Below are 14,214 nucleotides of genomic sequence, written 5' to 3' on the forward strand. Positions count from 1 at the left end.
CGTCTCTGCGTTTTTTTTTTTTTTTTCTTTTGCCGCATCGTATTGTTTCTTTTGGGGATGTCACACCTTAATTCTCGGGTTACCGCGTAAATCAAAACGGAACATTTTGAAAGTTTAATCGGACCGACTCGACTCGACCCGACCGGTGGAATCTTAAACAGGCCTTTTAATCAGTAGTAACTATATAAATGGGCTTTTTATTAGAGGCACAGTAAAAAAGCCCAATACATACGTAAATCTCATTTTAGATATTTGTGTACGTATCATCATCACCATCATTTAGCTAAAAGTGAGTGTAAAACCAAAAACTTTGGCCACCCGAGCAAGGCATCGCTTTAAATGGAAGACTACTCCCTATCACTATACCAAATTTATTACCTCTACGAATTTGCCTATATCCATCATCTCCAATCTAATTCAATAATGTATTTGTATTTGTATTTAATTTATTATCTTGTCACAAACACGTATTTACATCTTACAGAAGAAAGAATCTCAATTAATGCATATGTTTGGGTAGGAAAAAAGAATCTCAAATTCTCAATCCAATACAAAGGTAATTAATTTATAGTCAAATTTAAAAGCTCTTAAGCACAATTAAAGATTTCAACAAAAAAAAAAACTTAAACTTATCTTAAGACGAGAACAAAATGACCTCATTAAGAAAAAATGATTCCTTAGTGTAGAGATTTGTACTTTGAAATGTAAAAGTAGCTAGCTTTTAGTGATTTGAAGTACTCTCTCTCTTTTCAGAACACTAATGTAAAGTTTGCAAACTTGAAAGATAAAAGCTTAAAAGAAAGTACACACAAGATTTAACGAGTTCGGATCCTTGGGAGGAATCCTACGTCTCGCCAGAGAAGATCTCCGGAAAATCCACTAAGAAACTTAGCTCAAACCGAGCTCTTAATCATGTTTACACTTCTCTCTCTGGTTCTTTCACTCACACTAGTTCATGCACTTCATTTACAATATGCTTTTATAGACAAACCAAGACTTTTCTCTTAACTAGGGTAAAGAAAACTTAACTCGGGTTAAATCTTCCCGTTTGGCTTGGTCTTCAAGCTTGGCACTAATACTGAGGTAGGCGGAAAGAAAACGCAGGCCTGCTTTGCTTTGCCTCCTTCAGATCGGACCAGCCCCACAGTGTACGAACCTGAGATTGTGTATGTTGCAGAGCGAACAGTCAGGAGTCAAGAGACTTCTAATCTTATCTTGAGCTTTATCTTTGAAAGCCTCTCACTCAACCCGTGTCTTCTGTTTTTCCTCTTCTCCTTGAAACCCTCTTTTCCAAAACCAGTATTTGACTTCTTCTTTTCTTGGTTTCACGAGACTTGAGTAAAAATAGAACTTGGGATTCAAACTAATCCCCACAAAACTCCACCTTGGTTTGAATACCACCCCAACTTGATTCTTCTTCTTAGCATACTTGGATTTTCCACTTCTCCGGATTCTTCCCTACTTCTTTTAGTGACTTGAAATTCTGAGCAACTCCAAAGCGTTTTGAAGTTTGCTCACAGGAACAGTCTTTGTAAAGATATCTGCTGGATTCCATGATGTAGACACCTTCACAACCTTTACTTCCCCTTCTGCAATCTTGTCTCTGATAAAATGCAGACGCACATCAATGTGCTTAGTTCTCTCGTGATGAACAAAGTTCTTTGATAGTGAGATAGCACTCTGTGAATCACACATGACTTCAACGTGATCTTGCTCGAATCCTAACTCACTTGCAAGACCTTTCAGCCAAATCCCTTTCTTTATCGCTTCAGTCAATGCCATATATTCTGCCTCAGTAGTAGACAAAGCTACTACCTTCTGTAGGCCTGATTTCCAGCTTATAACATTTCCACCTGCAGTGAAAACATATCCAGTTACTGACCTTCTCTTATCTAGGTCAGCTGCAAAGTCAGAGTCACAAAACCCTTTGATCTCTGAACTGTCTTGCTTCTTGTAGATTAACATGAGGTCTTGAGTTCCTTTGATGTATCTTAAAACCCACTTCACAGCCTGCCAGTGTTCCTTCACTGATTTATATCTGCTCACGACACACAAAGGGTAAGCAAGATCCGGTCTTGTTCCAATCATCGAATACATAATACTCCCAACAGCATTTGAGTAGGGAATTGACTTCATGTAATCCTCTTGAGAAGCTAACTCTTCATCTGATGCAGATTTAAGCTTAAACTGAACTCCCAATGGAGTTGAAACCGACTTTGACTGATCCATTCTGAATTCTTGAAGGACCTTCTGCAAATATTGTTTTTGTGACACTTCAAGTGCCCCATTTGTTTTGTCTCTCTTGATCTCCATACCCATAATCTTCCTTGCTTCTCCTAAATCTTTCATTTCAAATTCTGCACTCATTAAACCTTTGAGTTCTTGAATTTTCTCCTTGTTCTTGGCAGCAATGAGCATGTCATCGACATATAGAAGCAAGTATATGTAGGTGTTGTCCTCAAGCTTCTGATAGTAGATACAGTGGTCAAAACTGCTTCTAAGATACCCTGAGTTCCTCATGAAAGTATCAAATCTCTGATTCCATTCCCTAGGTGCTTGTTTTAGCCCATATAGAGATTTCTTGAGAAGACATACCTCTTATGTTTCTGACTCGATTTTGTACCCTTCTGGTTGTTCTATCAATATATGTTCATCCAGATTTCCATGTAAGAATGCCGTTTTGACATCCATCTGCTCCAATTCAATATCTTGTTGAACCACATATGACAAAATCAGTCGTATGGAGACATGTTTCACAACCGGAGAGAAAATTTCTTGGTAATCTATCCCTTCCTTTTGTAGATAACCCTTAGCAACAAGTCTGGCCTTGAATCTTGGTTGATCAATTCCAGGTATACTTGACTTCCTTTTGTATACCCACTTGCAGCCTATCACCTTGTTTTTCTCTGGTTTTTCAGTTAGTATCCATGTCTGATTCTTGAGAAATGAGTGCATTTCTTCATCCATTGCTTCTTTCCAGGACTCTACATCTTTGTCTCGTATTGGTTCATCATAACAACACGGCTCAAGATATCCACCATCTTCTGTCATCATTAATGCAAAATCGACCATTTTTTCTTCATCTTCACTGGCTTCCACTAGATTAGAATCTCTGAATTTTAATGGTAGTCTGGTGGGTCTCCTTTCTCTATCTCTGGCCAACTGATAGTTTTTCAGTTGATTGGTGACTTGAGACTCTTCACTCTCATTTTCACTTTCTTGTTCCTGATCATCACTGAACAGTCTTTCAGCTTGATCGGACTTTGTACCTTCCTGAGCTCCACCTAAATCACTGAAATCACCATGATTGATTTCATAGATAAGTGGTATATGTGTTTCTTGTGGTTCAGCTTCTGATTGTGAGGATTGATTCAGATGTTTATACATTTTTTCTTCTTGAAATGTTGCGTCTCTGGTGATAACACATTTCTTCTCCTCAACTAACCATAATTTGTATCCTTTTACACCAGGAGGATACCCGACAAACACCCCTTTCTTTGCTCTCGGATTAAGCTTCCCTTGATCACTGTGGATGTAAGCTACTGACCCAAACACTCTTAACTCCTCATATCTTGGTCTAGCACCTGTCCAAACTTCTTCAGGAATTTCAAACTCAATCGCAGATGATGGCGATCTGTTAATCTGATAAACTGCTGTTGATGCAGCTTCTGCCCAGAAGACTTTTGGAAGCCCTGATTCACAAAGAATACTTTGGACATTTTCAAGAATGGTCCTGTTCATTCTTTCTGCGATTCCATTCTGTTGTGGAGTGTAAGCCCATGTTTTGTGTCTTACAATTCCTTCTTGTTTACAGAAGTCATCAAACTCTTTTTTGCAGAACTCTAAGCCATTATCTGTCCTGAGTATCTTGACCTTCCTTTTTAACTAATTCTCAACCATCTTCTTCCATTCCAGAAAACTCCCATAAGCTTCATCTTTCTTCTTCAAAAAATAAATCCATGTCTTCCTTGAGTAGTCGTCTATGAAAGAGATGAAGTACTGGCACTTGCCTAGCGTCAAGGGAACATTTGGTGATCCCCATAAGTCTGAATGTATGTATTTAAGCTTCTCCTTGGTAACATGCTTCCCAATACCAAAACTGACTCGATGTGCTTTACCGTAAACACAATCCTCACAGAATTCCAAATTTGTTACCTTTGAGCTGTCTAAGTAGCCTTTCTTAAGCAATGCCTTCATACCCTTCTGACTCATATGACCCAATCTTCTATGCCATAATCTTGTCTCATCTTTTAAACCCTCTGAGACACTCACTTCTCCAGTTAAAACCGATCCTTTTAACACATAGAGTGTGTCAGTCTTCTGACCTTGGATTAAGGTCGTGCAACCTTTGTTGACCTTCATAATTCCATCTCTTGACTGAAACCAACATCCTTGATCTTCCAGAGTGCCGAGTGAGATGAGATTCTTTGACATTTCTGGTACATACCTCACATTCTTCAGAAGAACTGTTGAGTCATCTTCGTTCTTTATCCTTATGCTCCCAACTCCTTTCACTTTTGAGTATGTATCATTTGCCATTCTCACTCTTCCAGAACATGCTTCATTTAACTCAATGAACCAGTCTCTCCTTGGGGTCATTTGAAAGGAACAACCTGTATCCATGATCCACTTCTCTTTAAAATCTTCTCCAAGTGATATGAGCGCTTCTGAGACCATGAGAGCCGCAACATCGGTGATTTGACCTGTCACGGATGATGATTCACCTCTCTCCATGGAACCATCTTTCTGCTGCTTGTTCCTTTCCTTCCATACATAGCACTGCTTCTTGTAGTGTCCATCTTTACCACAAATCCAGCAAGTTTTCTTCCCCTTAGACTTAGACCTCTTGTTCTGTTTCCCTTTGTTACCTCCATTGTCTCTATTTTCAGATCTACCCCTTTCTTGAACAAACAAAGCATCCGAAATTTGCTTTGGTAACCTTCCATTTGCTCCTAGTTCAAGCTCTTTAGATCTGATAGCACCAGTAATCTCATCTAGAGATAGAGAAATTTTTCCATACTTCAATGTATCTTTAAGCTGGTCGAACTGCTTTGGTAAAGCCATAAGCAGAATAATAGCTTGATCTTCATCCGAAACTGACACCTTAACATGTTCTAGATCAGCTATCAACCTCAAGAAATCATTTGTGTTCTCCTCTACTGTCATACTATCACTCATCTTATAACCGTAAAGCCTCTGCTTAAGATATATCCTATTTGGTAATGATTTAGCCATGTACAAACGGTCTAGAAGCTTAATCATACCTGCAGCGGATCTCTCTTTGATAATCTTCCTGAGGACATTGTCTCCTACACTTAGAATGATATTAGGTCTTGCCTTTCCTCTTTTCTCCTTCAGAGACTTCTCTGCACCAGTTTCAGCCTGTATCGCAGCCTGCTTTGGAACTTGTGTAGCAGTCTCCGAAGTCATCTCTTCACCAGTTTCTGTGGATGACTCATCAGTCTTAGGACCTTGTTCTTCGTTCAACCCTTCCAGCAGACCCAACATCTCTATATGTGCTAAGATTTTCTCTTTCCAGAGCATGTAGTCGCCTTTCCCGTCGAACTTCTTCATCTCAACCCTTGTTGAAGTCATAGCTTCGAATCTGAGATGAAAAAAAAAAACTTCTCCAAAACCTGGAGCTCTGATACCAATCTGTAGAGATTTGTACTTTGAAATGTAAAATTAGCTAGCTTTTAGTGATTTGAAGTACTCTCTCTCTCTCTCTGTTTTTAAAACACTCGTGTGAAGTTTGCAAACTTGAAAGATAAAAGCTTAAAAGAAAGTGCACACAAGATTTAACGAGTTCGGATCCTTGGGAGGAATCCTACGTCTCGCCGGAGAAGATCTCCGGAAAATCCACTAAGAAACTTAGCTCAAACCGAGCTCTTAATCCTGTTTACACTTCTCTCTCTGGTTCTTTCACTCACACTAGTTCATACACTTCATCTACAATATGCTTTTATAGACAAACCAAGACTTCTCTCATAACTAGGGTAAAGAGAACTTAACTCGGGTTAAATCTTCCCGTTTGGCTTGGTCTTCAAGCTTGGCACTGATACTGAGGTAGGTGGAGAGAAAACGCAGGCCTGCTTTGCTTTGCCTCCTTCAGATTGGACCAGCCCCACAGTGTACAAACCTGAGATTGTGTTTGTTACAGAGCGAACAGTCAAGAGTCGAGAAACTTCTAATCTTATCTTGAGTTTTATCTTTGAAAGTCTCTCACTCAACCCATATCTTTTGTTTTTCCTCTTTTCCTTGAAACCCTCTTTTTCAAAACCAGTCTTTAACTTTTTCTTTTCTTGGTTTTACGAGACTTGAGTAAAAATAGAACTTGGGATTCAAACTAATCCCCACACTTAGTGATGGCAAATAACGTGATCTTACAATAGGGGTAATATAGTCATTGTACAAATAAAAAATCTTGTCCTGCAAGCAGAAAAAGGTAACGGCACCGCTTACCAAAATAAAACCGTTTATACGGAGAAACGAAGACCCCTCTCTTCTTCTTCTTCATTTCTCACATTTCCCTTTTTCCCCAAGATTTTTTTTTTTTTTTTCCTTCTCTCTACTCTCTCTCTGTGTTTTCTTTTTTTTCTTNCTTTAAGTGGAAAACGTGTGACATCGAGTCACTTCCATGTACACCACATCAGGTCAACTACTCATCATCTCTCAAGCTTGAACCCGACAGAGATGATTTTTGCCTGAAATCGAGTCAGGGGAAGAAAGATAGGAACCAAAAAAGAGATTTTTAAGTCAGTTAAGCAATAGGACGGAAGAAACAAAAAAAACACACACACCGACAATAAAAAAAACATATAAAATAGACATTTACCAAGAAAGAAAAAAGCGTTGATTATGTACGCAATTGTGGAAGTAATGACAGAACACATGTGAACATGTAGACTCACCAAACTAATACGTTTTGGTGTCGTTTTAAATTACGTTTTAGTCAAAGTTCTTCTTTTCTTTTATATAAATTGATTTTTTTTTTTTTTGTCATTCACAGTTGTGAATATTGTTTTATTCAGCAACATGCAATTTTTTTTTACGTAGGTTTATGTATGATTGCAGTAACAAAATTAGATACACTAGGATAGTACCCGCGTTACGCTGCAGGATTGATTTTTTTTTTTTTTTTTTTTTTTTTTTTTGTTGTTGATGAAAATGGCGGCGCAGGTCGAAATAGAGGACCAAGCTTCCGTCACCAAACTAGATAATGGCGAAATATTCGATTCACTCTCCGACGATGCAGATTTGTCATCTCATTCTCCCGTTCCGGGTCTTTCATCTCTTCTTCATCGTTGATTCTTCTCGACGAAGGAAACTCGGAGCACGACGTAATCAAGGCGTGTTTCCTTTCAGGGATGGGTTTCGTCTCCAGCGACACGACGATCGTCACGATTCGCAAAAACACTTCCGATGGGATCACGAACAGAGCCAAGTTTCTTTCCTTCAGGATTTTCACCGAAGCTGTCGCGAGGAAACGCGGCGGAGGAGACGCGGCGAATGTGAAATACGGTTGGTACGCTGGCTCTTCCAAAGAGGAGATTGAGAGTATCGTCTCTTACGGATTTAGCAATCGCGATGTTGGGAAATTTGAGGATGATCCTTCTTCTCATGGTGTTGGTATCCATTTGGTTCCTTCCAAGTGTTCTCTTCTCGCGTAAGTACTGAAACTTTTGTGTGATTTTGAGAGATTTTGACTTATTAGATTCTAGAATCGTGTGTATTTGAGAGATTTTGATTTTGTTGTTGTTTGCAGGGCTTCAGCTGCAGAGCCAGATGAGGAAGGTTTAAGGCATCTTCTCTTATGCCGTTTAATCTTGGGGAAATCTGAGTTAACCACCACCTCCGGCTCTAAACAATTGTATCCTAGCTCACCTGAGTTTGATTCTGGTGTTGACGATCTCCGTAATCCTAGAAACTATGTGATTTGGAGCTGTAACATTAACACTCATATCCTACCGAGTTATATCGTTACTTTTAGGTCTCCTCGTCTCACAGGTTTGTTAGTTTTAGTTTTTTTTTTCTTTTGGTATTTGTGATTTTTCATAGTTGCTGAAAGGATTTGGTTTTTGTGTGTGTGTGTGTGTGTTGTTTACAGTAAGTAGAGGTGGTTTTGCTGCAAGACCAAGCTCTCCTTGGGTTAGTTTTGACTCGCTGATGTCAATGCTGTCTAAATCAATGGATTCTTCAAGAATGAACTTGATCATCCGAACTTACGATGATTTTAGGGTATGGAATTAGTCACATTAATGTCCCTATTCTATTATGTTTACGTGATTCTTGAGATTTAGTACTTTGATCCAAATTAATGTGGGTTTATATTGCAGAAACGGAAGATCAGGAGAGACCAATTGGTTAGGAAGATGAGAGAAGTGGCTGGAGATAATCTTTTGGCTGAGATTATTAAGAATCACAGAGACAGAAACAAAGTCAAGAATTAAAGAAAAAAGAAAGAGAAACACACACACATGAGGTACGTAAGCAAAGTCTTTATTCTCAACTAATCAAATTAATGTAAAGTGATTGTTCTTATTCTTTCTTACTTATGGAGCAAGGATTTGTTAAAAACTTAGTCTTGTTATATATATTGGGGGAGGGTATAATATGAAAAGTGACCTTTTTTCTTGTCAAACTCCACATCAGCCTAATATATATACCTTTATAAGACGTGTGTGTTGAGTGTTGATCCAACTCATGCAATGTTTTTGAGGCCATTCATTTGCTTTTCATTTAAACAAACATATGGAATTTTAATTTAAGAAATGTCTTTTACTTTCTAGAACATTTATTGACCCTTTATTTTTCTTCTCTATTCATTGCAGAGAGAAGTTCCACACGTGTGAAAGATGACAAGAAGAAAACAAATCAATAGAAGAGCACACGCGTTTTAAACGTACATAAGAGAGTTTCAATCAAAATGTGTCGAAGGAAACTACTATATGAGAGAGTTTTTAAGCATTTTTTTTTCTTCCTATAAGAAACGTGCAGTTTCTGTTAGTGGTAAAAAAACAGAGGGTTTTCCTTTAGATTTGAACTTTTGGGGAACTTGTATTCCAAATCTCCAGAACAATCAAGAAATTCCAAAATTATAGTCTCTTTTAATTACATGGTCCTAGCATTTGTAAATCTTATCCCTTTATTCCTCCTACGCAATCTCCATCTTTCCTTAATATCCACAGTTTTGGTTTTCTCCAATACAACACTGTTTTCTCCTTTTTGGTCATCAATATGGCCTACTCCTCCTCCACCTCCCCGGAGTCTAGTAGCTTCAGCGAAAAGATCTTCCATCATACTCTCTGTTGTTTTAATGGTGATCCCACGTATATACCAAGAAAGCGGCGGTGGAGTAAGAAGAGCAGAAGGTTGGAACATCTGATCCATTCTCACCTTCGACCCAACCCTTCCTCGTCCGTTGCTACAACTGTGGTAATCTTCTAAAGTTTTTGGCTTTGAGCGGTCACATAAATGTTCGTCTATAAACAATGGCTCCACTTTCCAACATCCCTCGAATACTTTCATGAACATTGTTTTCTCTTGCTTATAACTTGACTGGCCTCAATAAGCAACAGAAAAAAAAAAACAAATTGAGTTTATGGAAACAGAACGAAAAGATTGATTCTTTCGAGAGGGATATATAAATAGTTTATCTTACAGTTAGGTTTTCTCGGTCTTCTTCGACAATTAGATGTATAGGGTAAGTACCATCCCACCAAAGGAACTTCCACGCCGCGGCTTGCTTCACCTCCACGGTCTGCTTTAGCCCTTCGTCGATCAAAACTGTTCTCGATATGTTTTCCTGTTTATGATCATTTCAGATCTCTGTCTCAAGTATTTGCTGAAATACTCAACTCAATTCAAACAAAAGAAGTGGCGAAAAGCACCTTGATGTTTTTGAAGTATTTTTTGTTGTCTGGATGAGTGAAAATGTTGTACACTGATTCAGGAGGCAATCCTACGTCTACTTCAATGTTCAAATGGCAAAACAAACCATTTTGTGATTTCACCTGCAAACGTAAAAACTTAAGAATCATATTTTGTCTAAATTATTCCAGCATGTCCAAGTCTTCTAATCTTACCACCACTTTAGGAGGTTGATCGATCCATGAAGGGTTATCTCTCCAAGCTTGTAGTTGCTTCTCTAACTTCTCCTCATCTCTATGCTTCTCATAAGTAGTCTCTATCTCTGACACTGACTTAATCAAGCTTAGCTCTTTAACATTCCTTAATCTCTTGAACTCAGCCTACAAAAAGAACAAGAATCATAATCTAACTAAATTTCTATATTTGTATAAGCTTCTTGAGATGGAAATGAAATTTTTTTTTTTGACCTTGAGAGGCTCTTGAATTGTTTGATTCATCCAGACCAAAAATCCTGAAAATGCAACATTATTTTCGAACAGTTTAAGGAAACCTAGACCGCTCTTCTCCTCTGATCTTGAAACTTCAGATCCACCCATTTTGTTTCTGTAGAATTAGTTCACAAAAACAGAGCAAGTCAACGATGTGGTTTGAGGGAAACACACATAGAGAAAGATTTGATTAATCAAATTAATCAAAGATTAGAAATGAAATTGGAAATTAATGATAAATATATCAAGAATCAGTTAGGTGGAGATTGAGTGTACCTTACGCACCGAGAACTAAAGATCTGGGACAAGTTCTATTCTCGTGAGTTCTCTCTTTGGTCGGTAAAGCATGTGCGTAAAACCGGCCGGACATCTCGTGTTTTTCACTTTGTCGCAATTTGAACTCGTAACCTGTTCTCCTCTACCACACGATAAAAATTAAAGTCGACTCTGGTTTGTAATTCAAACTCAATAATGAATTTTTGTTTTTTTTTGTTCTTTGTCTTTTCAAGCCTCTCTAATATATATTATCCTAACAATTAATTATATATTTCTAAAAAGTAAGCAAGTTCGCAACTGAGTCAAAAAAATCTGTAATTATGTTTGTTGAATAAGAATGTAGATGACGACAGAAAAAGGAAAAAAATAAATACCCATTAACATTTTTTTTTTCCTTTTAAATAAAGGCGAGCTTAGAGCTACGTGACATCCAAGTATCATTGACTTAAATATGTAATTAATGGGCCTATTAGCCCGAAAATTGAATAGTGCTTATTATTAAAGAGATAGGCGCATGTCAAAAGTTCAGTGTAATTGAATGTTAGGTGGATCTGCATACAATGCATGCATGTCACTATATATGGCATGGTGGTTGTCACCATTGCATGGTATGGAACGTGATAGAATGGATAAAAAGAGCAAGTAAGAGCATTGAGTTGGGCTTAAGGTAACTGGCATCCTTAATTCGACTAGAAATTTCTTTATAAAAATGCTACGAGTGAATTTGTATATAGAAGAAGACTATAATAATTGAGTTTTACAATTTACAACATAAAATTCATTTAATTGGTCGAATTGCTTTCAACGTTTGTTTGTTTTTCCTTTTTTTTCGGTAATGATCTTATCACGTTTCTATTTTCGTCCATTGAAGTCACTAAACCGGGACTTCGAAAGTTTATACCCCAAGTTGGAAGTGTTTTAAGCGCAGTTACAGTGTTCTTGACGGTGACATCACGAATGTACTTAGATAACGGCGGCAGACTAAAAGGAGGATATGGCTGAAAGTATTGGTTCACTATCACCTTTGAGGCAATCCTGCCTTGTCCGCGGCTACATCTTTTGTATTCTTCTGGACTCTTTGGCTCCATGTGTTTGCATAAGCGTTCTGAATCTACGTATAGTGGTTCCACTTTATAGCTACCTTTGAACACTTTCATCAACATCATTCTCTTTTTCTTATATTTTGTCTGTTAACAAAAACCCGAGTTAAAGTTTTACCAATACACAAAACAACAAAAGATTGATAATTATAGTGAGGGAATTATAGGAAAATTCTTACTGTAAGATCTTTCCTGTTTTCATGGACGATTAGACTTATAGGGATAGCGAAAGACGACCCAAGGAATTCCCAGTCCACGGTTTTCACCACCTTCACGATTTGCCTCGGTCCATCCTCCTTCAAAACTTTTTTTGATTTGCCTGTCTTTATTTTTTTGAAAAAAAAAAGAGTACACTCTCAAGTATTGCTACAATTAGTACCACATTTGAAACATACAATGAATGAAAAGAATAAAAACCAGAGGTGGGTCGAGAAAAAAATGATCCGGCAGTGATTATTCCGAAGACTTTATCAGGAGGAAATCCCAATGTCAATTCTATCTTTATATGGCAAAGGCCCTTTTTTGTTGTCACCTACAAAAATATAAGAAATTTTTAACTAAGATCTTTAAAAGACAACAAAATCTAAGTATAGAGATTTTGGCTTGCTGATTTGTTTATTACCTTCACCTTTGGAGGGGCATCATGCCATGTGTGCTTCTTTTCTGCATCTACCCAAAGTTGAACTTGTCTCTCCACCTCATCTTCGTCATAGTATTTCTTCATCTTATCATGGTCATTATCATCATCCGTTTCTGAGTCGGACTTAGATTCAACATTTTCAGATCTGTTTGGCTCGGCCTATAACAGAAAAAACATACTAGCTATATTGTCAGAATAATCTTTACAATGAGTTAAGATATTTTGGTTGATGATAACTTAACTTGTATAGTAAATGGTAAATTCTTAGAGTGAGCATGGTGTTGGCACCATTGCAACTTCTATAAAATTCCTTTAAAATCTTTGTTTCTCTTACTGTATTTGAAGGTCTCTGGAAACTATGAGTTTGCAAAATAAACAAAGATTTTACAATTTGAGTCTTGAGAGATCCTGAAACAGAGACTTACTCAACCAAAAAAAAAAAAAAAAAGNAAAGAGTGTGTCACGCCATGGAAATTTTTTTCATGGATCGTCCATCTTGGATATGCTGGCATGGATCGTCCATCTTGGATTATAAACAGACAAAAACTGGATTTATCTTTCAACCATGTCATGCTAATATATCCACATCAATTTGTGCATAACACAATTTCTAGTATTTTGTAACTGAAAATAACATGTTAAGGTTACAAAGGCCAAACAACACAAACACATTTCATTTTCATTTTCAAATTTGTTACCAGTCAGAGAATTCACATGATCTTCGACTAGACGAGATAATTGTTCATTTTTAAATTTAGTTTTCAACGAAGCGGCAGCCGCCAAGTGTTAAAATATAGACAAACTGACTAAAATGTTATTTTTATCTAACAGCAATGATTAAATCTGAAAATTTCGTTAGGCAAATTTGTGCTAGTCAAATGTTGTGAACTAAATAATCTCCGCATCATCAAGTGGGAATCGTGGGACCATTGTATAACGAAACAAAATGTGTGGAATACTTTTGTTTATCTTATTTGATTATAAAATTCAGATGGTTAATACATTACATCATTGGTGTCTAATTGTCTATACTCTCTTCTAATTTTCCACTCCACCACGAAATATAATATTTTTTCTTCTAAATTTGGCATCAAGCTTAGATATGATATGACCTACATTTAATTTTTGTGATGTTTTCCACAGCATTTCTTTTTTTTAGAAAAAATGAAATTAGAATTATGTACTAGTCATTTTCCAAAATATTGTTTTTACGGAAAAAGTAATTAAAATTATGATATTAATCCCATTAATTAGCAACTGGCTGGATAAAAAAAAATATACTATGAGTTACAGTTGACATAACCTCATAAAAATTGACATATAACATTACTATGAGTCTCTTCGTTTCGTCAAGTTACGGCAATTATAGATATTGTTGTTCGTTTGGTTGCCGCAGATATTTGCGGCAAAACGCTGTAGCGAATGTTATTTCTGATTTTAAACATCGATTTGATATAACGATTAAAAAAGTTGTATTCACTGTAGCCGCCTCCGTCGACTAAAGGAACACACTCTATAAGAATTATTTTTGTTATATATCTAAAGACATAAACAAAAAGAACTATCTTTAATATAATATCTGATCTGCATATGTTAGGTCAACAACTAAAAATTTACTTTAAATTCGTTTTCATATTATTTTTTCCCACCTTCGATTTATTCCAACAAGTAAATGTTCTTATTGGAAGTGTTCCAACAATATTCGACGACGATAAGTCTTCAACATTTTAGTTGTAACGCCCCAAAAAGTCATTATGTATATATATAAGATTGATCGACCATAATTAGATTGATCGACCAAATTAGAAGAAGCGTTAAAAGTATTATTATAGTCAAACAA

At 36.9% G+C, this 14,214-nt stretch overlaps 1 protein-coding gene and 2 pseudogenes across 2 annotated transcripts; 1 reads left to right on the top strand and 2 right to left on the bottom strand.

The window, feature by feature from the left end:
• LOC104741065 lies at positions 7,138-9,114 on the top strand (annotated as a pseudogene).
• Positions 8,857-10,850, bottom strand: LOC104741066. 2 transcript variants are annotated; one of them, XM_010461839.2, is made up of 6 exons: positions 10,635-10,850; positions 10,338-10,473; positions 10,086-10,250; positions 9,891-10,013; positions 9,662-9,805; positions 8,857-9,558 (listed from the first exon to the last, which is right to left on the bottom strand). In XM_010461839.2, the coding sequence occupies exons 2-6, from the start codon at positions 10,464-10,466 to the stop codon at positions 9,112-9,114; spliced, it is 1,008 nt and encodes a 335-aa protein (XP_010460141.1). In that variant the 5' UTR covers positions 10,467-10,473; positions 10,635-10,850; the 3' UTR covers positions 8,857-9,111. The 2 variants fall into 2 exon arrangements, with proteins under 2 accessions (XP_010460141.1, XP_010460142.1); XM_010461840.2 differs by lacking the exon at positions 10,635-10,850 and having other exon boundaries at positions 10,338-10,576.
• LOC104741068 lies at positions 11,157-12,526 on the bottom strand (annotated as a pseudogene).

The sequence above is a fragment of the Camelina sativa genome, chromosome 14, assembly GCF_000633955.1.
Source record: "Camelina sativa cultivar DH55 chromosome 14, Cs, whole genome shotgun sequence".
Taxonomy (NCBI): domain Eukaryota; kingdom Viridiplantae; phylum Streptophyta; class Magnoliopsida; order Brassicales; family Brassicaceae; genus Camelina; species Camelina sativa.

Excerpts from the sequence above, each read along its gene's own strand:
- LOC104741066 (XM_010461839.2), bottom strand. The coding sequence starts at position 10,466 with ATGGGTGGATCTGAAGTTTCAAGATCAGAGGAGAAGAGCGGTCTAGGT. Across the intron at positions 10,251-10,337 it reads CAATTCAAGAGCCTCTCAAG|GCTGAGTTCAAGAGATTAAG; the intron begins GTCAAAAAAAAA and ends TTCTTTTTGTAG. Across the intron at positions 9,559-9,661 it reads AAGACCGAGAAAACCTAACT|TCAAGTTATAAGCAAGAGAA; the intron begins GTAAGATAAACT and ends TATTGAGGCCAG.